The sequence below is a fragment of the Microchirus variegatus genome (assembly GCF_963457635.1).
Source record: "Microchirus variegatus genome assembly, chromosome: 3".
Classification (NCBI taxonomy): domain Eukaryota; kingdom Metazoa; phylum Chordata; class Actinopteri; order Pleuronectiformes; family Soleidae; genus Microchirus; species Microchirus variegatus.
Genome location: NC_139804.1, coordinates 32,569,722 through 32,595,183, shown reverse-complemented (window position 1 = coordinate 32,595,183; position 25,462 = coordinate 32,569,722). Strand labels below are relative to the sequence as shown.

Genomic DNA, 25,462 nt, shown 5'->3' with positions numbered 1-25,462 from the left:
TTTCAGAGGAGTTGTTGTACAGAATTATGTAACTTAATTCAACAAAAATAAGTCTTATAAGGATCAAAAAAATCTTTTTCAAAACATGCTCTACCAAATGGTAGACTTGTCATTTTATGGTAAAGGTAGAGAAGCTAGCTCGTGTTGTTAAAATTATTACCTTAATTTGTTGATCAAGAAATTGCACTTAATGTGACTTCTCTCAATGTTGTACTTTTATTATGAACAGACGTTTCAACCGTTTGGTAGAGGACTGTATCTGCTATATTGTATAATATAACATATATATATATAATAATAGGGTCTAATTAAAAAAAAAAAGATATTGATTGTCATTATTGTGTTCATAAGTGATAAAACATGCAAATCAATTATTTTTACTTTACTTTTTTCTTGGTGCGTACCTTAAAAGGTTAATATTTATATGTCTGAATAAACTGATTTATTCACATTATCACTGCTAGAACCCATACGTTTGCTTGTTCCCAATATTGTCCTGTGTGAAATAGTTTCCTCATATTTTGGGATGGACAGCGTCACATTTCTGTTTGATTTGTCTTTTTCCTGCATTTTAACTTATAGCACACTAACTGAGGGGGATATTACTTTTTTTTTTGCTGAACAATGACATTAAATGGAAAAATCTACATATATTTACTACTCTTCACTACTCTAAAGCTAAATTAGAGGTTTGTGAAGATGAGCGATCTCTCACGATAACATCTTCCATTAATATTGGATCTACCAAAGAGAGTCCTTAATGTTTTTTAATGAAAAACCTTTCAATATAAAACAATGTCTGCTCCATTCAAACTAAAGTCATATTAGTTCACCCACACACACACATTAGTTCTGTGTATTTTCCGTGTTTTCTTGCCACATCTGTCCTTGATCAGTGTTTGGATTTGACACCTACACAGTCTTACAATAAAGGATCCTGGGACAAGTTCGTTGTTCCCCTCATCACCAGATGGAGGTTGGTCTTAATTGCTGCACATTTTTATATCTCAGCAGATGTCCTGTCTGGATGCTGGGATGCGACAGAGCAATAGAAGCCACAGTTTAGTCACCGAGGAACCCTCCTGTCACATTACTTTAAGCTCTTGTAAGTCTTGTTAAACTAACCCTCCACTTTCTTAAGCGTGCTATTTCCCAGTGCGTAAGCGGTTATTTTCTTGCCTTGTCTTCTGATGTCTTTTTGAAGTCCCACTTTCTCGCCGTGCTGTCAACTCCTCATTTCAGAGCCCTCAGGAAACTGCAGCACCGCAGAAGGACGAGCACTTGGATGTGATGTGGGCGTTATTTTGGTGGGAGGGGACACAAGCGGAGGCCGTGGTATGTTCACCTTCTGCGACACAGACACACACACACACACACACACACATTCTTGTACTTGCTGCATACTGAGGACCGGGTTGCTGACAAAGTGAGGACCAGCATTTCCACTTTAAAAATCAACACAATTACAAATATCTACTTCATGAATGATATCTATAAAAAAACTACTGGGTGCAGTACCATAAACTGTATGCAGGTGGAGCCCCAGAGCAAAAAGGGCTGGAAAACTTTTTCGATTTTTATGTTTTTGTTGTTGTTGCAATTTTTGGTCCAAAATTGTACAAAAAATGTCATACTATACTATGTCGAACAACATTTTAAAAAGAAATTGACCAAAAAATGTTGGTCCAAAATTTGACAAAAACTTCATACTATACTATGTCGACCAAAATTTGAAAAAAAAATTTGACCAACAATTTGAAAAAAAAACTGAATAAAAATTTGACCAAAGATTTGACCAAAAAATTAAAAAAAGATTTGACCAAAAATTTTTAAAAAAATTTGACCAAAATTTTTTAAAAAAATTTGACCAAATTTTTTAAAAAAATTTGACCAAATTTTTTTTTTTAAATTTGACCAAAAATTAAAAAAAAAACATTGACCAAAAATTTCTGGTCCAAAATTTGACAAAAACGTCATACTATATTATGTCGTATATTTTTTTACAAATTGAGTATAGCATGTTATAGCAACCTCAGGAAGTGATTTCAATGAAAACAAAGTGAGGACTGGCCAAAATGTCCTCACTTTGTTGGTTAAAAACCCTCACTGGTCCTCAGTATGTTGCAAGTACAAGAACACACCCACACACACACACACACACACACGCGCACACACACACACGCACAAACTCTTTCCTTTTCAGAATGACTCAGCGGAGTAGTGCGGAGGCAGGGGGTCAAAAATCCCCTGCCTCCGCCTCCGCTCAAAAACATGTGGGAATGGGAAAACTTTGTCCTATATTTAACCTCCAGGTGTTTGTCTGGTGCGAGTGTTGACTGTATGTGTGTGACCCAGGATCTGAGTCACCTGCAGGCCAGTTTCAGTAGACAGGTTATCTCAGGGGGAGAAAGTGCTCGTTTTGGATGGTTTGTGGATTTCATTGAATGCTGAGTCTGCACCTTAATGTCACACACGGGTGTAAAAGTTGAGAGATGATGGAACAAGGTCACTGTGTTTGACTCTATCAGACTCAGCTTAATGCAACAGAAAGACTATTCATTTATCCAGTAATATTAATATAGATTCATCTTTAAAGACACTGGTGTCCTGAGGGTCTGAGCAGCGTGAAGGGTGCAGCACTTTTTTTTCTCCAAAGGACTATGATGAGATGGGAGTTGATCTACAGCATATGTATAAAATGTTTCCTGGCAACGTCGGCGTTCTCGTTTGAAAAAAGAAAGCAACGATGCTGAGTCAAATCACTTAGTGCAATTACCCATTACAACGGTATAAATAATAGCAGCGTATTATGGCTTAAGATCATCGCGAAAGCCAACTCTGCGTATGGTTATTCAGCGCAAAAAAAAAAAAAATCAACAAAAAGAGCCCGGCTCAGCACAAAGCTGCCGACCTCGTCAGATTTATGAAGAGAGAGAGTGATTTCTCCAAGACGTAGAGTGGATTATACAAGTTTTTAAGTCTTTCCTCTCAAATGTACACAGGATTTTGATTCATCTCTGATCTATCCATCTCTGATAGATAGATCTATCTATCAGATAGATAGATAGATAGATAGATAGATAGATAGATAGATAGATAGATAGATAGATAGATAGATAGATAGATAGATAGATAGATAGATAGATAGATAGATAGATAGATAGATAGATAGATAGATAGATAGATTAGATCTCTGAGATAGATAGATAGATAGATAGATAGATAGATAGATAGATAGATAGATAGATAGATAGATAGATAGATAGATAGATAGATTAGATCTCTGAGATAGATCTATCAGAGATAGATTAGATCTCCAAGAAAGATTTATCAGAGATAGATAGATAGATTGATAGATAGATAGATAGATAGATCTATCAGATATAGATTAGATCTCTGAGATAGATCTATCAGAGATAGATTAAATCTCCAAGATAGATTTATCAGAGATAGATTAGATCTCCGAGATAGATAGATAGATAGATAGATAGATAGATAGATAGATAGATAGATAGATAGATAGATAGATAGATAGATAGATAGATAGATAGATAGATCTATCAGAGATAGATTAGATCTCTGAGATAGATAGATAGATAGATAGATAGATAGATAGATAGATAGATAGATAGATAGATAGATAGATAGATAGATAGATAGATAGATAGATAGATAGATAGATAGATAGATAGATAGATAGATAGATAGATCTATCAGAGATAGATTAGATCTCTGAGATAGATCTATCTATCTATCTATCTATCTATCTATCTATCTATCTATCTATCTATCTATCTATCTATGATAGATCTATCTATGGTCTGAAGTGTATTCCACGGCCTTGTCCTTCATTCTCACCTCCCTCTCCACCACATTTTCTCCACAGAATGCATAAATACATATGCGTCAAACTTCAACAAAGACGCCCACACAAACAAACGGAGGGAGACAAATATAGTTGCCGTCCCCCCCCCCCCACCACCACCACCACCACCACCACTCTCAACACACACGCACAGTCCTGTAGACCTTATAGACCCTCTGAGCCAGCTGAGCGATAAGATTAGAGGAAGTACGTGGGTGTGAAATAGCTGCGGCGCGGGGGACTCTGTGGATTCACACAATCTACACTGACGAGCAGACCCTGCTTTTTATTAGAGTTGGAGCTGATGGGAATACTGTACACTCACAGGCGCTGACGTCCACCCACGCACGCATCCTGCCGTCGTGGGGCTGAAAACTCCAATAACACGGCGTTTGCACGCAAATTCAACAAAACGCTTGTTTTAGACGGTCAGACAAATGCACGCCCACCAGTGGGTGAGACTGCCGAGCTCAGTGTGGACTCTAAAACTGTAGTACACTCGCTGCGCTCTGCTGGAGAGGCTGAGCTTGGCCTTGAGGCCGTGACCCTGAGGTTGTGACTTCTGCTCTGATAGAGAAAAGCGAGAGCGATCAGCGGCTCCATTAACAAAGCCTGCAGCCTGACAAGGCCTCCTTTGTTTCATAATTAATGCAAGCGTAATAATCGTGACATTGAGCGCCGGGCGGTCCGTACATCAGTGTCTCTGACAGATGAAAATGAACGCTACCATTCATCATCGCACAGAACTAATGGACCCCATAAGACTAAATTATTAAGCACAACACAGGAGACCTTTATGCTAGATTAATGGAAGCAACCGCACATGACATTTTAGCACAGTCAGTGTGTTATCGCTTTAATTGTCAGCCAAACAAGAGGCTGCATCCTCTGACGACTGGGTTAAGTGAGCAAAGCTGGGCTTTGTGTTTGCTGCTGTGCACGGATTGTTTGTGTGTAAACATGTCACAGTTTAGCCTCCTAAATCCTCTTTTCTGAGTCTCAGTGTGTGTCGATCCATGCTTTTACCGGACGTCATTGTTGCACCTGATAGAGCACAGAAACTTTGTGTGAATGTCCAACGCAAGGGGAAAAAAATAAATATGCCGTTTCCTGTGGGATGCAGTTGCTCTCCAATTAGTTTGATGTGTTTCCTGAAAGCTGCTCCTACATGGACAGACAACGAGAAAGTGTGTGTGTGTGTGTGAGTGTGTGTGTGTGTGTGTGTAAGGGGGGGGGGTGTTCATTCAATCAATCTTACTCACACAAGAACAGCACTTTGTGGCGTATTTCAGGGGAAGAGAGGGGGAAAAGAGGCAGGATGTGGTGGATTAGAAACAGACTTGAGAAAGGGAAAATAAGAAAGAAGGAAAAACAAAAGCCAAATGAAGGGAATTTCTTTAAAAAAATAAAAAATACACTGTCATCAAATCCCTGAGATGGGCAAAATGGTGTAAATACTGTAATTTTATCTTATCATCATCGCTGCGTTGTGTAATTTAAACGCTGAGCGGTGTCAAGTTTAGCCCCTGCTCTGCAGATGCTGTGGGGGGGGGGGGGGGGGGGGGGGGGGGGGGGACTGTGCTGTGCTCAGAAATAGCCGTTATTCCCTCTCACAGGTCAATAGTAGCCCTGTGAGTAGCAGAAAAGCACAAGTGCTGGGAAAAATCCTCTCAAATACGGACCAAAGTCAGTGTTTCTGGACTCGACGTTCCACAGCTTATTGATTGTATATTTGTTTATTTGGTTAGTGGGGGGGGGGGGGGGGCTGCGATCGTGTTTCCCTAACCGAGGCAGATAACAGGGAAGAAATGTGATGCTGCATAAATGAGGCTGCACGATGCAGCCCCTTCTACTGAATTTTCACGTCATAATGCGCCCGTAATTACATTTGTTAAATAGTGCATTAGGCCGTGTTTAGGGAGGAAAGGAATACACAGAGGCTATTAGGGACATGAAGACATTTGGAGCGATAAGGGTTCACGACATGATTAACACCGTGATGACCTGGCAAAGATTGTCAAGGCTGTATCTCATCTCTAAGACCCCCCCCCCCCCCCCCCCACACCTACCCTCTTTCATTTCAAATATTGTTACAGGCTGTGGGCTTCTCTGTTCTGTCTCGACGTCGTAAATCCTGCTCGCTGAGGAGAAGAAGTCATAATCCTTTCAGGTCATATGAGGAAATATGGCTGTGAAAAGTGACCTTGTTCAATCTATGTAACAACCAGTGCAAAAAACATGATTCATCACGAGACGACCGAGGATGCAGACTGGTTTAATTATTCAGTTAATATTCAGTACTTGTGGACCAGCTCACTGAGCGATCTGTCATTCTTGGACGTTATCCAAAGGGACAGCTTCAGTGTAAATTAACACATGTGGGCGAGGAGACTATCGTTTAAAGTGGAGATTTAGTTTTATGGTTATGTTCTTCTGGGCTGCAGACACATGGTTCTCTAGGATGCGGCAGGAGGACTAATGTGAATCCAGACACTCTTCTAATGGGGCCCATTACAGCCCACACTGCACCAACTATTCATTTTTTATGAAGGGGATAGATCTGTTGGCGCCTTATGTCAAGGGCATTTGTTACATTTTTCATTGTGTACATGCACAAACTTCAGTAAATGAGTGGATTTAAAGCACAGTCTTGCCTTTTGGGGACGATGATCGTCAAGTGGACTCTGGGGACCTTCAACGATCCTTCAGTGGGTTCTGGATCTACAGCCTTTGAGATAAAAGTGCTAAGTAGAACCATATAAGGTTCTTCGGGGCTTGTCCTCATAGGAGAACCCTTTTTGGCTCCAGGTAGAACCTTTTCATAAGGTGCCACCAAGAACCCTTTTAAAAACCTTTCTTCAGGAAAGGGGTTCTTGTGGAAACCTCCAAAAGGGTTCCAGGCGGAACCTTTATAAAAAAGGTTCTACCTGGAGCCAAAAAGGGTTCTGCTATAAGGACAAGTCGAAGAACCTGATATGTTTCTACTTTTATTTCTAAGAGTGTGGAGAACATCTGTATCCTTCAGTTACCATCAAAACTCGTAGTATTGGTCTAAAAAATTTAAATAAATAAAAAAAAACGCTCATTCTTTATATAAGTATATAATCAGGTGGAGGTACACTTATATTCTCAATGTTTTCACTGAACTTCAACTACTAACTGGCTTTTAAAATCAGAATTATACAGCAATGATTATCTAATAACCTAACATATAACATTAACACCCATACAGAATATTTCCTGCACAAGCAAAATATTACATTTTGTGTAACTGAGTACTAATATGTTGCTACTTTGCAATAATACTTGCACCAGTACTGCAAAAACACTTGTTGACACTATTTCCTGGAAGGTGGTGGTGGTGGTGGGGGGGTTAGTGTATTGTATTTTTAAGGCTTTTAAGGTGTTTTCTATGGCTAATTTTAAAATCAAACTAAAGCTGTCAAATCATAAGCAAAAATATCCCCCCTCTTAATAGGAAGTAAGAGGGTTTGGTAACGTCATTAAAAGGCATCAGTGAGAACGGAGGAGACAGACGGTGCTTTTAAATCACCTGTGACCCAAACCACATCCTGCATGGTGAGTATGAACTGAAGTCAAACAGGTATCAACTCTCTTTTAATCTGCACTCGATCAATTCGAACTATTGTATAAGATAATGATATACGGCTGTGTGTGTGTGTGTGTGTGTAAGGGTGCTCAGGTGGGAGGACAAGTGTAATTTCTAGAGGGATGTGCAATATTACTGTGGTAATCTGTGCCACATGGTGTGAAGTGGGGGGAGAATGTGCAACTGGTGAGACATCTGTGCCATAGTTAAGATTGTCGTTTGGATGCAAATGTGGCAGACATCTTGGGATATCTGTGCGATATTTAACATTGGTAGTTACCTCTGTGTGTGGAGGATGTTTACACGTGGCCCTATATGGTTACAAAATGTAAAGTATAAATATAATGAGTATGTGCAGCATCTCCCCGTGTGTGCAAGGGTTCTCCAGTTTCCTCCCATGGTGTGTAAAAACATGCAGATTTGGGGATTAGGTTAATTAGACACTGTAATTTGTAGGTGTGAGAGTGAATGGTTGTTAGTCTCTATACATGTGACTCTGTAATGGACTGGCGACCATTACAAAGGTGTACCAGCCTTTCACTGTATGTCATAGGTCCTAGGATAAAGCAGTAGAAGATGGATGGATGTGCAGCAGTGAATGTAACGTGAATGAGGGAGCATCTGAAAAGACTGTCATTAGGTAAAGACGACCATTACTAACCCCTTTACATACTCACAAACTGCTCCTATCAAGTATGAAGGTGCTATCGGGGTCTAAAAAAACCCAACATAATATCATTCTAAATTACAGAGTTGAGCAGGAAGTGAGCTGAGCGACTGTGTTACATGAACCTAAATGCACTCATGTCCATTACTTATGGCCTTCATGTGTGTCTGATTTCTCACGTTGGAAGCCTCTGTGCCTATGAGAATGATTTCCCTTCTCTGAAATGCTCTCTGGAAAGCAGCGATACTCCAGTCCAGGACATGGACTCATGACTGGAACTTAACTCACTCTTTGGTGTTTGAGTCCATGTTTGTCCTTCACCTGATGTGTGAGACCCAGAAAAAACTTTGGTCGTCGTATTAAATGACTCTGAATTGGATTTTACTCAGATGTTTCTTTGGTGACTCTGACTCTGGACATGGACTTGAATCTGACTTTTATGGACTGGACTCACACTCAGAATAATGACCGACAAAACATGGACTTTTCTTTGGGAACTCAAACTGGAGTCACTGGTGACATAGACTGTGACTGGACTTGGATTTTCCTTGGTGTCTCAAACTAAAACACTGGGGCACTTGACTCTAAACACTTTGCACTTCGTGTTTTTTCTTCTCCATCCAGTGAAGACTGGACTTTGATTTTGCTTTTGTGACTGGAAACATTCGAAATTGGATTTTGCATTTGTGACTCTGGAGTCCAGTAACTCTTGACACTGACTTTTTCTTTGGTGGGACTTGACCACAACACAGTGAGGGGGGGAAAGACATGTTTTCATGTAATAATGATGCAAGATTATCCATCGTTGCTCGCTTTATACACTGATGTTGCTCCAGTCTGTACGCACAGCAGACAGACAGGGGAACAGACAGACGGACGGACAGGTCGTCCCTCACCTGCTGTCCCGCTCTGCGCTGCAGTGGCTCCAGTATGAGAGCACATGATTCGCGCACAGCTGGACACAGAGGGAGATCTGCCTCGATCGCACCTTGCCACACTTGGACATTACAACATCACACGCACGGGGAGACGCAACGTGCAAAGCACTTAAGAATCCCGGAAGATCCAGGAAGACAATGATGCCCCGTCTGCCGGGCGGCGGCAGGACAACGAGCGGGACCACTGGCACCCTGCTGTCGGCTTGTCTGGTCTCCGCTTGTGCAGCGCTCCGGAGCTGCGGGGAGGTCCAGTGCGGCGACGGCCAGCAGTGTTGTCCGCCCGTCGTGGCCAGCAACGGGAGCGCCGGCACCGCGGTGCGCTGCTGCAAACTCCCCATCCACATTTTTTTCGACAACGTGGGCTGGTTTACGCGGAAGCTGTCGGGGATCCTGATCCTGCTCCTGCTCTTCGCCATGGGCTACTTCATCCAGCGGATCATCTGCCCGCGGCCCCGCCGGCACCCGCACCACGAGCGCGGCGAGGAGCCCTCCCTCTTTCACGGACACGCGTCAGCGTCCCAGGACTCGCTGCTGGACCGCTACCCCGAGTACAGCATCGGGGACTTCACCTCCCCGAGTCTGCCATCTTACGACGAGGTGAAATACTTGCCCACGTACGAGGAGAGCATGCAGGAGATGCACAGAGACCGATCGGACGACAACTTGCTGTCGGAGGGTGAGCGGTGCGGACCGTGCGGTGTGGGCAGCAGGGGGACAGCTGCGGGACCGAGGGCTGCAGACCAGAGGCGGGATGTCCTGCTGGAGGCGTCCGCACCGCAACACAGCCCCGCAAGGACATCACGGAACTCTGTGTGACGGGGGGAAAAAAACCCAAAAACAAAAACAAACAAACAGACAATATAGCATTCTTATTTTAATACCAGCTGGGTAATTCTCCTGCTGCAGAGACACAAACGCAAGTGCAATTATAATCCTGAATGTCAAGAATAAAGAAGGAGGCTGAGAAAATCTACGTGTTTTGTTAGATTATAGGGGATTATTGGCCTTTGGGATGCAAATGAGCGCTTGGGTTAAGTGAAGGAGGTTATTAAATATAAGGGAAGGCGTTGAAATCGAGGCTCTTTGTGTTGCAGACAGATAATTTGGCTCCGCTGTACAATCGCATTAAGTGTTATTTCACCACTGCAATTGTTGGTGGCACCGTGAAACAGTTTTCCTTTTGTCAATATGCTCGTCCTTTCTTCTTCTTCTTACTGCTAAAATATTCTCCTGAACTTTATTTATTCTTTGTTTGTTGAATTTGCATCCAAAGGGAAGATTTTTTTTTTTTCTTCTCTCAGTAACCTCAGTGACCTCTTTAGGAGGGCTGAAAGTGTTGAATATCATTTTAAATACTTCACCAGTCAACTTTAAACCATGTTTTAATTATAATAAGCAGAAAATTCATATTCTGTGGAAATCACACACACACACATGCAGCAGGCGTCAACCACTGGCATATTGGTTGGCCTAAAAAGCATCATCATTATAGATTCTTCAAGCCCAAGGTGACATCATATCCAGCCACTGTATCAGACAGCTGCAGAAGAACCCTGTCGCACTTACATTTGCAAGGCTGGGTGAGGCGATTATGTATTTATTTATAGGAATATTGCTTTATATGACTAATCAACAATCAAATAATTTACTGGCAAGACCTGAAATGGACACCACCTATCAATCTGAGAAGCTCCATGATGGTTTTTCTACAAAGACGAGAGCGTACCCTCAGCATATCAAAGCCGTCCTATTACCGACCACAATGAATCAAACTTGCGTTTTCTTTTAAATGCTTCGTGATTATAACACAGAGGAGGAAGCTTGCAACGCATCGGCATAATGTGAAACTACAGACTTTCCGAGGAGAAACATCAAGCTCCTTGAACGCTCCCTCAGACCAGAGGTCTAAGGGCGACTGTGGTGGCTCGTGTAATCCAACACTGCCACATGCAGCAGCCCCTTCCAGAGGGACGTTTTGCAGGAGGGTGGATTTTTGCACTTAAAACGCATTAAATCTATGCTTAAAACCCCACTGATGGGAGGGTGAGGTGGATCATGTGACCCATGATGCATGGATGGAAGGTGTTAGGCGTGAATATTGCTTTTCCACTCTGCCAATCAGAAACATAAAGCGAGGACATGACAAAGGAGTACAGTCGAGTAGAGTTGGGTTTTCTTTTCCAAAAGCCCAACATATTAAGGTTTCAAAACAGCGACTGTATGTGCAGAAACTTATAGCTCACAGAGACAAACACAAAAACCACACAAGGATAAACACAGGAACACAAATACGGCACAAACACGCACACGCACGCAAAATGGATTTGTCAACGTCAGAATCTGCGTCACCGATGCAGATATTATATTGCCCACTGGACCAAACAACAGTTCAGCTTTAAAGGTCAAATCAATGACCATTATCTTTCTCATTAATTCTGCATTATATCCAACAGATGCATTTGGTGAGGGGGGGGGGGAAACATCAATTTAACATATTGAAACTGCAAGACAATTAAAGTCAATTTGGTGTTTTGTAGTTTCAAAATGAAGAAGAATGTACAGTGGGTTTACTGTTCAGAAGTCATCACTGATAATTAACGTGAAAAAAAGTGCAAAAGTAGGTAGGAATACAACATATAGTTTGGAAAATCTACTTTAAAATGAATAATACATTCTAATAAGGGGGTTAATACGCATTAAAATGTTCAAGAGGGCTTGTTCCGATGCTTAATGCAGAATATCAGTCTGATACAAACTCCTCTTCTCATTTGCCGTGTGTCGTCGTTGTCGATCTGCAGTAATGCATGTGAAATCCGACTCCTCGCCGAAAAGTCGTTTCATAGACGAGTGTGGTGTAAAAGGCCTGCACGAATAATGCTTTATCACACTGTGTGGGTATAGGATTAGGAAGAAAGAGGATGAATAGGGAATAAAATGTGAGGGAGAGGAGGTCTAAGAAAGATTAGAAGTGGCTGAGATATGTTCAGGAAAAATGAAGAGAGTGATTTTGTGTCATTTTTCTTTTACATGTTACAATTTTCAGCATCTGTGGATACTCACAGTTTCAGGGATCATCCGTTCACACCATTGTGAAACGGTCTTCAAGGTCTTCAGATGTTCTTTTTAAGTCCTCTCTCCCTCTTGGTCCACAGATCCACAGGCTGAGTTGGTCTGCTGATGCACTGGTCTCCTGCCAACCAGGGGGTGGAGCTGCATGGCAAGCAGTTGGTTTCATACCTCAGCAGAAAAAGGAAATACAATAATAACTCACACAAGAAACATTAGTCTGGGGAAACGCAGACGTCCAGAAATACAATCTGATTTTAAAGCCGACTTCAGATTAAAATCAGCGAAGAATCCAGTGAAGAACAGGGACAGCAATATAACATCAATATACTCCGAAGTTCTGTTTTATTAGCTGAGATTCTTTACAGAAGGCATTCAAATATATATATGTAAAAACACATCCACTGTAAAAATAGATCTTGATATAAAACAAACATCAGTGACAAAAAGAAGAAATACACTTTTGACAAATGGAAAAAAAGGATTAGACTCAACTTTGAACTTGATTTACTGAATTATTTGTTCAAGATTATGATATTATGGACAGTTAAATCAGACGATGGGATGTCATGTTAAAATGTGCAAATGTCAAAGAAAGTTTATGTTGTAATAGTGAGGGCATGATATAGGCTACATTCAAAGTTTTCACACCTCCAAATGCCACCAAGAACTGATCAAGAACGTTTTACCTTAGGAGGCAGCATTATTATTATTATTATTATTATTAGAAGAACAAACACAAGAGCAAGAAGAGAGTGAGAGATGATTTCTGGGGACAACTGTGGTGAAGGAGGAGGAGAAGACGACTGTGATTATGAACTTTGAACTGTGGAGGGCAGCAGCAGTACAGCGCTCAGTGTACAGCCTGCTGGAAATTATTAGAAGAAGAACGAGAAGATTCAAGCAACTCTGCATGTATGTACAGTACTTCTCTGTGGAGCTGTGCTTAGATCTCATCACCTGGTGACATCACGGCGCTGCACACAGGAAGTCATTTTGTTTCACGTCAGGACAGAAGGCAGTAACAACTGCATTGCGCGAGTAAAGTGAGTCTAACGGGTTGAAATGTGAGAGAAAAACAACACAAAGAAGCGGCCACAAAATGATTCAGAGGTGAAGTCTACTGCTCAGTAAAACCCTGTCATTTACTAGTGTGATGTGATAAATGCTTCTGACCCCGCCCCCAACCCTGCAATACCAGTGCTCTCATAATTCAGGTCTGATAGTATTGCTCGACAGATGAAGGACGCAACATATAAATAATATCACACACATCAACAAAAAAGTTATTCAATGCAGCTTTAACATTTTTGAACGAGTCAAACCACCTAATATTGAGCCAAAACATGACAAACACATTGGAAAAAACACATTTTTACAAAAGCTGGTGTTTCAGAGGAAAGTCTCCTGAACATTAACGGCGAGCTGCCACGCTGCTCCTCACAGAGGCGTTAGCAGCTTTCTCTCGTTCTTTAGACAACTCCATCTCTATCTTCGCCTGGATCTTCTCCCAGTCCACCTCAACCTGGCAGCGAGACAGAAGGACAAGATGAAATGAGCAATTGTACGTTGTTCGGATGAGCTTGGGACTGGAAATGTAAGGCAGCTAAATGAGGTGAATTACATGATTAAGTCATCATTTAGGGCTTTCTTTTATTTTTTAGTTTAGTTCTGCATGTGACTGGACAAAAAAAGTCAACATTTCTCTTTGTAAGACTGAATTTTTCCATTGAATCCATTGAGAAAAGCAAGAAAAAGACTGCTAAAAAATGGCTCCTGTGTGGTCGCAGCCTAAATCACTGCAGTAATCACGTAAAGCAGATATGCTGGTCTCACTTACCCCTTCAGCATACTGCAGGAATCTCTTATTGGTCTCCTTTCTGCCAAATTTCTTGAGGAACTTCTCCCTATAGGCCAGCACGGTGTCCACGTGAGTCTTGTGTTTGACTGCCAACTCTAGTGCCCTGGATACACGATGACATGATGTAGGTACACACTCATCCTGTAAAGACGAGCATGCTTCTTCCAAACACTCACTCAATCGGCCATTATTTTTAACCTTGTCCTGAAAATAACCTTTACAAGGTCGTGTAAAGCCTCCCCTCCCCAAACAGCGAATACTGTCCCCTCTCGCTCCAGGTGCTACTTCACCACACAGACACACTTGTGTTGTACCTCTCCCAGTTGAAAAGGTCAATGTTGACTTGGATGGCGCGGTAGATGAGGCCGGCTTGTAAAAGAGTGGCCTCAGCCTCCTGGACCTGACCACTGAACAACAGCATGTGGGCCAAGGACGACTCCTTGGACGGCTGCTCCTTTATACGTTTGATGTACTGCACTCTCGGTAACTAAAAGAAGAGAGGGAGAGGAGAGAGGGAGGGGGGGGGGAGAAAGAAAGAGATGATGAATGAGATGGGTTATGATTGGTCCCTAGGGCGTAATTCTGCAAGAATCATTGTTGTTTAAGTAAATTTAACTGTGTGCTGCTGTTGGGTAGGAAGACCTGGTCAAAGAACATGCTCTTACCTCTCCAATGGCAGCATAGGCCATCTCTGCTGTAGTCAGCTCCCTGTTTGCCAAAGACATTGCGGCAAGACATGCCCACAGAGACTGGTCCTGAAGAGAAGGTGAGCAGAGACAGTGGACATCTCAACAGGACAATATCTCACCATCGGACACACTGGAGAGAAGCAGTTTTCTTTTTTCCCCACAAAAATATACAAATACACCTACATGTGTGAGGCAGGAACAGTACATAACTTTCATTTACCGCCAATATTGTTAATGGTTTCAGCCAACAGTGATTACAAATGAATGAATTTAATGGATTCTGTCTGGACCTGCCTCTGGACCAGACATAAATCAAAACAAAACAACAGATATAAGCTAAAGAAAAAAAAAAAAAGAACTCCATTGTTCCAACATAGACAGACACAAAACAAAAGTGAGGAATAAACAGTATAACATGTCAGTGTGTATGAGTGTGTACAGGGATGATAGTGCTTTTATAGCACCTTTTACAACCTGCTCATAACCTGGCAGAGTGCAATGATGTCATGCTCCAGGCTTTAAAAAAAAAAAAAAACATGGATGACATATGCAAAAAGAATCACAAACAGCAACATTTGCAGCACAAAATAACTAAAAAAAAACAAATGTGTCACCATGTTATTTACCACGCAGCTGTGAAAAGCCTTAACCAATAATTAACCAACAGTTGAGCATTCTTCACACTAGATTCACCACAGTGACTGTGTAACCCCCCCCCCCCCCCCCCCACCACCTCAAATCAATGCCCATCACTAACACAAACAGCTCTTATGGGAAACCACTCCTGGAAACAACAAAAAATAACACTGACAGCCATCACCTGAAGCCATAATTTGACTCTCTATGCCTTGTATGTTTTACATCCCTGTATATGTGTGTGTGTGTGTGCGGTGCATGGCTCAAGAGTGCTACATGTATCCTGTCTAATCAGCGGAGTGCTTACCGACACAACATCAACCGTGATTCTGGGAAAAGCCACGCTGCCACCAAACTTTTACCAGAAGCAGAAGTGGGGGGAAGGGTTGAAAGGAGAAAGCTCTTAAGAACTCAGTGCCTCTCTCCCTACTGTCCCACCCTCCTCTTCTTACTAGCGTCCATTTCTTCGGGGTTGTGGTTATTGCATCATCGCCCAAGCCAAGATGCAGTCTCACGCTGCGTTCAGTGTGTGTGTGTGTGTGTGTGTGTGTGGAGAGAGTTTAAACATGTATATAGAGGAGTGTGTATTTATGAGTGGGGTCTAGTGGGGGTGGGGGCTAAATCCGGTAAATGGTGTCACCAGGCTAATCGAAGGCTAATTAAAGCCTGCTGGTCCGCTCCCATAAACCTGTCGACTACCTTCTTATTTCACACTCTCTCTTTATACATATTTGCCTGTGTGGAAGTGACAGACACCACAGGATCCTTAAGACTGTGCCAGAGCCCAGGACTGTGCAATATATCACACTGTCTAAATCATCATATGCGCACATATATACACCAGCCACAGCTGCTGTTATTATGAACACCTGTTCCAACGCTATACAAGCACCGCAAAGATCTAATCAGCCAATCGCACGGCAGCAAATGAATGCATGATATGGACAAGTCAACGTGCTGAAGTTCAAGCCAAGCATCAGAAAGAGGAGGAAAATGTTGATTGAAGTGACTTAGAATTAGAGATAGACCGATATGGGTTTTTTTCAGGGCAGGGCATTGGCTGCAAACTTTTGGATAATACAAACACCAACACTTAGCCTTGTTTAAATGCCTTTAAGCACATGTTTATTAAACAGCTTTTCAGATTTTTTTTTTTATCTTAGACAATAGACAAAAAATGCAGAAGCTCCAAGACTCAGGAGCATGACTTATAAAGTTAAATGAAAACTTAAACAAATAGATAGCTCCCTAAAGTTTACTACAGTAAATAAAGTTTTCCAAAATTTGTATTTAAGTGAAATGTTATTTTATCTCTCATTTATCTTTGCTTTAATTTCAAACAAAAACAAAAAGAGCAGGGAGCTCCCAGGGTCAACAGCATCTCTTATAAAGACTGAAATTTTAAATAAATAGATCTCTTATCGGTCAGTGCATAAAAAAAAATGATGCCGATATGCGTTCAAAATGCTAAATATCGGTGCCGATAATCGGTCTATCCCTACTTATGTGGCGTGGTTGTTGGTGCCAGTCTATGAATATCAGAAACTGCTCATCTACTGTGATTTTTAAGCTCAGGCGTTACAGAGAATGGTCTGATAAAGAAAAAATATCCAGTGAGTGGGAGAGGAGAATGACCAGACTGTTTCACATTAACTTACAGGCAAAGGTAACACTGGCAATAATAACTCAAATAACCACTTTTTTTTTACAACCGAGGTATGCAGAAGAGCATCTCTAGACACACACTTGTCAAACCTTACAGCAGATGGACTACAGCCATAAGTGTGTGAGTAAATTATGACAGTGAGTGATTTAAACTAAGTCATTTGTGAATCAAATATTAAGCATGAAAAAAGAGATGTAGGGCAATGAAATAAACATGACCAGGTGTAGGAGTAATGTCAGAGCAGATATAGCAAAAAAGTTAATAGATAATTAATAGAAAATGTACCTTGGCGAAGCGGCAGAGGCGCAGCGCGTCCTCCCAGCGAGCAGACGTGCTGTATTCGTGAAGCACGGTGGAGTAAGGAGGTACACTGCTGTACACCAGTGAACCGTCTCCTTGACGTAATGTCACCATGGTACCGACATAGCTCAGTATGTGGGGGGCACGAGTGAACTCACTTTGAAGAGGGCAAATACACACACACACACATCTGAATTAGTAGAAATATGTGAAACTCCTGCATACTACTGCAGTATAGCGTATACACACATAGTACAGTAATCTATAGGAGTTCATTTTGTAACTGAGTCCATCCTGCTTTAAACTACCGTTCATAAGTTTGGGGTCACGTAGAAATGTCCTTTTTTTTTCAATGAATATAACATTAAATGAATCAGAAATACACTCTATACATTGTTAATGTGTTAAACGACTATTCTAGCTGCAAACGTCTGGTTTTTAATGGAATATGAACATAGGTGTATAGAGGCCAATTTCTAGTGTTCTAATGGTACATTGTGTTTGCTAATCACGTGAGAAGGCTATTGGATGATTAGAAAACCCTTGAAACCCAGCTGAAAACAGTTATGCTGGTTCTTTGACGACAGGGCAAAATAAAAATCATTATTTCTAATCTTGTCAATGTCTTGACTATATTTTCTATTAGTTTTGCAACTCTTTTGATGAAGAAAAGTGTGACTTTTAATGGAAAACAAAAAAATTGTATTGGTGATACCCAAACTTTTGAACCCTAGTGTAGATAGCAATACTCAATTTATAAAATACCTCTTGGTGTTCACCATTTTACACTGCACAAAAGCCAATGTATTAGCCAATGCTAATAAAATACAAGCAAAAAGAATAAGACAAAAAAGAAAAAAAAGCTATGTGATTCCAGCATGTGTAAACATAAGCAGCCTCCAAACCTGATTTGAGACTCCACCCGGCATAAGAAGTGCGTTATTTTAACACCAGCAGCCACAAACCATGTAGAAATGCATTAAAAATACAGATGTATGTAGCAGAGACATGCAAAAGTAGTCCAGGACTGCCTGTATAGATATGCAGGCACGCTGCCTTAGCACCTCCTGCACTGGCTGCAGCTGAGGACGTTTGGGCAAGAAGCTTTGTACAGTCTGACAGCTGCTGGCAACATGGAGCGCCTAAAGTACTATGTGTTGCACCTTTGGGAAAAAAAAGCTGGAAGATACAAAAACCTGCTTCTATCGCTCTCTTTTCCCTGTGACTTCTCCTCCATGACGAAAGACACATTTCCACTCTTTGCCGTTAAAAGCCTGAAATATTGGCCAGCTTTGGATTTAAAAAGTAACTACCGCTTCTATGATAATAACCATCCATCGCCCGTGTGAATAGTGTGAGATGTTTTATGGTAAAATGTCACGAACGTAAAGGGACTGCGAAAATCTACCTGCCGTCCTTTATGTAAAGTGTTTTTGGCAGCAGTTCTTTGTCAGTGAAGACTGCACTGGGGTAGTACCACACTGTGAACTGGTTGTCCTGGATCCCACACAGGATGTTAGCGGTGTCATTCCACGCCATACTGTGAACCATGCTACCTGTGGTACAGAGAACATTCAACAATGGTGTTCATCCAGAGTTAGACACACGTGAACACATATGAATACAGAAAGAGAGGAACCACACTTCCCTCCTCCCCCGTCGCTCACCAATTTTGCAGATTTTGGGTTCTCGCCCAAGATGACGCACAGAGGTTAAGTAAAGGTCACGGTTCTTGTCTATAAGGGCAATCTTCCTTTCTGTGGATGGGCCACACTGGTCCAGAGCTATCTCCACCACCTCCAACTATATATAAACACACACACAGTCACAGACATGCACACAAAAAGGTAAGAGGGAAAAGTGGAGTGAATGATGGAAGGAGGACAAAGGATCAGAAAAAGAAAGGAAAAGGGGGAGAGTGGTTTGTACCGTGACCCAACAGCCTTCTGCCAAGAGTGTGTATGTCTGTACGTGTGTGTGTGCGTGTGTGTGTGTCAGAGCCAGTTGGCCTTGCTGCAGTGTCTTGGAGCTGTGGAGTACTGGCAGACAAAGTCATGCTGACAAACAGTAACTACAGCTACCCCTCTACTTTTTTCCCTTCTCTTCTAATTCTTTCCTTCTTTTTGTCTCTTTCCCTCTACGTTTGACCTTAAAGCCCTTCCCCCATTCTCTTTGTGTGTCTTTATTGTCTCTCCCCATAGTATATTTTTAGCACAATTTCTATTAAAAAATAGAGCCTTGGGAAGATTGATTCATCTCCTGATTCAGCTCTTTTTTTAACAAAAATATGTTGTTTGCTAACTTCAGTCATAAGGACGAGTCACTTCAGTCTTTCAAGAGCAATATGCTGAAATTAAAGTTGCATGAGTGGTGGAACACAAGTAGACGTGAAGTAAATTGGAACATTTATTTGAAACAGAGTTCAATTGAACAAAACCACACTGATGACAGTATGTGTCAAACTCACATGCTCAATATATTTTCACTGTCCAACATTACTTTTCTCACACTCCACACTTTTAAAAATCGATTCTAATTGAAAACCTTAACGTAATAATGAAGCATTTTGGACATTGTCTCACCCTCACAGGTATAGTGACACTGAGCAATCTGTCCCCTTGATAAGTCCCACTCCCCTTAGTTACTGCTGCTAAGGCCAATAAACTTCCCGAGTCAACATGGTGCTCCACCTGTGACTAACTGCACGTCCTGCAGATATCTCGTCTCGTTTTTGGAAAAATGAAAACACAATCTCAGGAAGAAGAAGAAGCAGACAGAAGTGTCGACAGTATCTCAGCAACAAAATCAACATAGGATGAGATTAAGGAGAAACACTGTTGCTGTAACGCTGGGTTGGTTTCTGTTTGCTATCTCAATCATTAAAAAGCAAAAACAGGAGGCTGATATAATGTAGTAGTTGTTTAGGTTAGCTCCTCAGGTTTCTCTGCCCATTGTTTGTTAATCTTTGTGAGATGCATCTCTGATTATAAGGACGATGACATGGCACCTACGCTGAAAAGCCTATTCTGTGGATGCAATTTTGCACATATATTCCCTTCCCTTCCAATGTCCAGGTGAAGTGTGTTAAGGCCACATTATACTTCTCCGGCTGCTTAATGCGTTATCCGACTGCGTAACCACGGAGACCCCTCGAGCCTTCATAGTTCTCTGTCGTGGTGCCAGATACGCACTGCAATTTCCCGCCCGATCAGTGGGGGTCGCTACACAAGGTTGCTGTGCTTTTGGCTACAGTGAGCAATGGCATCTGAGAGAGAAAGACTGTTGTTGTTGTTGTTGTTGTTGTTGTTGTTGCAGCTGAATAACATTGAATAACACCAACAGTGGCCGTTTCTCACCTGAAATAAATATTTTTCTGTCCCAGAACGCAGTTTTAAGATCATTTGAGGCGAGAAATTAGCCATTTAGAGTCTAAACGTGGTTTGTATATTAAGATATGACGTATATATAGTTTGGCAGCGCCAAAGGCAGAGCGGTGATCAGCTCTGCCTCTGTGGACGCTCGGTGTACAGAGCAGCTTCGCTCGGCCTGTCCTGAGGACCAATCGCAGCCCTTCCCGTCTCCGTTGTCCCTTGACGGAGTGACGGACACAAATATTTTGTGCAGTCGGAGACGACACAGAGGCTCTCTGTCAGGCTCTCCGTCGACGCAGAGGGCTCTGCGTAACCTACGTAGAAAACTGTACACTTTGTATTGGTGTAAATAAATCACTGCCATGAAAATGTCAGACCTCTGTAAGAGTCCGTCCTTAATCTAAATCTGCATTGTGGGGCAGGCCTTATAGGGTCAATTAAAAGGAACATTTACATTAAAAAATAAAGTCCAACTACTACTAAGTAATACAACTACTTAACATTGATTTTAATAATGCAAAAGGTTGAGTCACCTTGTGGGTCAAGGGCTTCCCGTCACTAAGGGCTTTCCCAGTCAGGGCATCAAAGAGAAGGATGACTGTTGAGAAGAAAAGAGACTATAGTCGAGGCACAGTGACAGCTCATCCTATTTATAACAGTTACACGGTGACAGAGGTCCCCCTCACCTTTTTCATCCCGCTTATCCCGGATGGCGATGGTGTCGTTACTGAGCGAGACACACTGGGCGTTCAGGATGTCAGCTCTCATGCCAGGGAACTTTGGGGAGCATATCAGTTGACCCTCATAGGAAAACATATACAAGCCTGCTCCATCCACAAGAAGAAAGTGTCTGGGAGGAGGAGACATGAAGATACAGTGGATGATAGCTGGGTAAGTGCATTGCATATACTGTATATAATATGATATGTAGGGGAGTACAGTTGTGTGCGGGAGTGAGGAAAAGGAGAGAAATGTGATGGATGAAATCTTAACATCTAAAAAGGTTGAAGAGACTTTAATGTTTAATGAACTGACACGAGCTGATCATTTAAACATGTATTGCTCATAAACAGCATTAACTTACTCAGAAGGACTCAATTGCGATCACACGATGGTCACTAATCTATTTAGTTGTATGCTGAGAGTCAGCACTGGAGTATTACACAAGAGCTTCTCCATAACAATCTAATTACTCAGTGATTTCACTCTCAGCCTTATTGTATGACAGTGAAGGGCAGGCTGGGCTACAGCACAGTGTGTGTGTGTGTCTGTGTGTGTGTGTGTGTGTGTGTGTGTGTGTGTGTGTGTGTGTGTGCTGGCTACTCGGTGAGTGGTCAGTGCACAGTAATGAAGCATTAGAGAAGCTGACAGATGATATGACAGACTATTCCCTTTGCTCTCTCTCTCTTGTTGCACTGCTCCTGGAAAAGAGACTCACTTCTCTGCTTGCTGGATGAGGCTTACTGTTCCCTCCTTCAGCTCAAAGATGAGTGGAGTGTTCCAGTTTCTTGAGCTGCCACAAATAAACAAATAAAAATGAGTCACAAGCCACCGTTTAATAAGATCACAAGCGCTACTGAGTGACGACACTAACTAAAAAAGAGAAGGAGTACAAAAAAAACAATGAATGGATTTTTAAAAAGTCAGGCAAGTATATTGGATTGATATTAATGTACAATTATTTAATTCAATTACATTAGCCTACTTGGGAGTGAGGGCTGAGCTGATACAGCCCAGTGTTGGTTTTGGTCTGATTCTGGATATCAGAGAAAATGTTGAGTCTGTGAAAATGTAAAATAAAAACACTAACTGTATTTTGTGGGCTGTTTATTTCTTTTTTATATGAGAGCAGAATATTTGTTTTTGAAATGGCTGGTTATGGATCCCTGCTAATGCATCGGCACACAGATGTGCTGTTAACAGTTTAGTAGCTTAAAACATGTAAAGCAATTGTATTGGCATGTGTAGTTACTCAGACACAGAAAAGTTATATTCCAAAGACTCAAAGACTTTTTACTATTTATTTTTTATAATTGTGTATTGTATGTTTTGGGTAACATCTACTGCACGTCTGTCCGCCCAGGGAGTGGATCCCTCACACAGTGGATGTTACCAACCCTGTGAAGTCCCGTGAGACAAACTGTGTTTTGTAAACTGTGGGATATATAAATACAATTTTATTGATTGATTGATTGATTCCACTTGGAGTACTTTTATACGTACGTTTTATAATTAAAAAACACTGGTTGCACAAAACTCTAATGAAAACAATTGTGAAATCATTAAATGTGAACAGAGGAACAGAAAGAACAGAGAAGGCTTGGGCTACTGACTTGTAAACATAGCACTGGAGGGAAGTGGCAACGACCAGGTGACCGTGTGCCAGCGACGCTTTGATGACTCGATCTCTAAACTCTAATATGTCCACTGCATCGTTGGTCACATTCCTCACCTGGGGGAGAAAAAACAGGATACGAGCTAAAACAAAGCACTGGCTTCACTTGAACACAGTCTCGTAGTGTGAATACTGCTGGGAGTGTATTTATTCTTAATACAGTATACACAGGAAACAGTCTACAGTATGTCCAAGTATACATAGGGCAAATGTGGTCAGAGAAAGAACTTTTTTTTTTACTGATTTTTTTTTTCACCTGCATAGATAAATACTTCCTTCCAGCTCTTTCTGCGTTTGAATGAAAGGCCCTTATCCAGCGCCAGGTGAAAGGTGGGGCTATTTTTACAGCTTTACAAATCTTCCTTCTCTGCTCCCTCCAGCGAGCCAAATTTACGTGCAACACAACCAGGAATAAAAAAACATTTGACCGCAAGGTGGTAAATTTAGCTGGCTGATTCACAAACCACTGGCAGATGTGCACGTTTAAAACGGACTGTGAGGAGCAGAGGGGGAGGAGGGAGACAGAAAAGCGCCTGCGAGGCTGAAAATAAATGGATGATGATCCCAAACTTTGTTTGGTTTACACAAACTGCACTTGGTAAAGATGTCTATGACAAATGAGTGCACATGTTTTGGCTCACATGCATGTGTATGACCTTGTTTCTATAGGTGTGTGTGACCCTGTCTGAAAGTATACAAGAGTGTGTGTGTGTGTGTGTGTGTGTGTGTGTGTGTGTGTGTGTGTGTGTGTGTGTGTGTGTGTGTGTGTGTGTGTGTGTGTGTGTGTGTGTGTGTGTGTGTGTGTGTGTGTGTGTGTGTGTGTGTGTACATTAGGGTGTGTTAACCGCATTTAAACACTACCTTGTGGTTTAGCGCAAGTTTATACAGTAGAGAATGGTAGAACACGGGCAGCAGCAAGACAGGCTGGTCATTGTCATTGCAGAGCTGCACAGTGGCACACTGGGAGGCTCCTGCCATACAACGAGCCAAGGCCTGGGAGGTGTTTGCTTCTCTACATACTCACTCATCTCTTTACAGTCGTCCTATTGCATCCATTGCAATGCTTCAGTCAAATCTGTGCTAACACAGCCTTAAAGAAGACATATTATACCCTATTTCTCCAAGTTAACCTGGTTCCCAAAACAGCCCTGTTCAGAACGCTCTGTTTAGCAGTATCTCTTTAGGTCCAACTTAAAAAAAGTAAAACAAAACTTAAGGGACAGGAAATGACATCAGCCACAGAGGCTATTGGGCGCTTACAGCAGTTAGCATTTGGAAAAGTGACCATTTGCAGGCTTTAGCAGACACATTGCCGTCATATATAACATGTGTCCACTGGACAGATAAATCCTCTGAGGCTGGAAGTTTGTGTAGGACTCTGTGCTGCACTGTGGAGCCAAGAATAGAACGTTTCGCGGAATTCGCGGACACCATTGCCCTCGTCAGCATTCTCGCATGCTTTACGGACAAAGCGGAGCTCCGCAAGACAACAATTCCAGGAATTTAGTGCATTGTGGCATCCCATTGAGCGCGGAAGTCAACATCACGTTTCATCTCCTGTACTTAGACTGAGGAGGACCACAAAAACATGAGTGAGTCATCATTTTTCACACTTTGCTTATAGGGCCTCCAGAGTCCCAAATATAAGGATTTAAATGATTAAAAGGTTGATTTTGCATAATATGGGACCTTTAACAAAGCTTAGCTTTTTCTTCTTTAACATGTCAGACTTCACTCTTTTCACAGACCAGGAAGTAACATAAGCATCCAGTCCACCATTATTCTTTGAACATGTAATTTAACTGTGCCATTTGTTGGTGGGTATGGCTTTAAAAGCGGGGAGTCAAAATACTTTAGCAGATTCCTTATGCAATCCTGTTTGTCTACAATGAAAATAAATAGATTTTGTAGATGTTCAACCTATTCGATGTGCAGCTGAGCAGGGTTGGGAAAAAATGTTTTAAGGGTTTTAGAAAAGAAGGGGCCTATGAATAATATCAATTAGGGCAAAGGCATTTAGTTTGTGATAGTCAAGGTTGAACATGGACAAATGAAAACGGACATCCTCTCAAATGAAGTGCACGTGTGTCCATCTACCTGCATGGTTCGCCTCTTTGTAAGAGTGACCACAAAGTTCTTCCACTCCCAGTGCTGCTCCACCACATGGGCAAAGATGACATGCCCATTGCCACAGGCCCCAGCCAGCTGAGTGCCGTCTGCAGACCAGGAAATGGTGAACACACTGCCTGTGTTGGGCTTCTCCAAGGCATAGGACCACTGGATGAAGGGGGAGATAGAGAGAGAAACAATATGGTTAATGGCTACAGACAGTTATCTACAATCTTAAACAATTACCTGGGGAGGCAGCTGAGGGACTATAGAAACAACAAGAGGCTTA

The 25,462-nt window shown here is 41.9% G+C and overlaps 2 protein-coding genes across 2 annotated transcripts in view; one reads left to right on the top strand and one right to left on the bottom strand.

The window, feature by feature from the left end:
• The first annotated feature begins 9,014 nt into the window (after window positions 1-9,014).
• On the top strand, window positions 9,015-10,011 carry c15h3orf80 (chromosome 15 C3orf80 homolog). The gene has a single exon (XM_083886683.1). It carries the CDS (start codon window positions 9,219-9,221, stop codon window positions 9,894-9,896), a length of 678 nt encoding a protein of 225 aa, XP_083742809.1. The 5' UTR covers window positions 9,015-9,218; the 3' UTR covers window positions 9,897-10,011.
• A 2,746-nt stretch (window positions 10,012-12,757) lies between these two features.
• The window catches only part of ift80 (intraflagellar transport 80 homolog (Chlamydomonas)), a 36,980-nt gene continuing 24,275 nt past the window's right edge, over window positions 12,758-25,462 (bottom strand). The window contains exons 6-17 of the mRNA XM_083887296.1: window positions 25,162-25,341; window positions 23,003-23,121; window positions 22,108-22,182; window positions 21,356-21,519; window positions 21,203-21,267; window positions 18,966-19,101; window positions 18,707-18,854; window positions 17,284-17,455; window positions 14,673-14,762; window positions 14,322-14,494; window positions 13,987-14,110; window positions 12,758-13,671 (exon numbers count right to left, since the gene is read on the bottom strand). Of these exons, the coding sequence (XP_083743422.1) occupies window positions 13,561-13,671; window positions 13,987-14,110; window positions 14,322-14,494; window positions 14,673-14,762; window positions 17,284-17,455; window positions 18,707-18,854; window positions 18,966-19,101; window positions 21,203-21,267; window positions 21,356-21,519; window positions 22,108-22,182; window positions 23,003-23,121; window positions 25,162-25,341 (1,557 nt within the window). The 3' untranslated portion in view covers window positions 12,758-13,560. The remainder of the gene's footprint in view (window positions 13,672-13,986; window positions 14,111-14,321; window positions 14,495-14,672; window positions 14,763-17,283; window positions 17,456-18,706; window positions 18,855-18,965; window positions 19,102-21,202; window positions 21,268-21,355; window positions 21,520-22,107; window positions 22,183-23,002; window positions 23,122-25,161; window positions 25,342-25,462) is intronic.

What these genes read in the sequence shown, in the direction of transcription:
- c15h3orf80 (XM_083886683.1), top strand. Translation starts at nt 9,219, where the DNA reads ATGATGCCCCGTCTGCCGGGCGGCGGCAGGACAACGAGCGGGACCACT.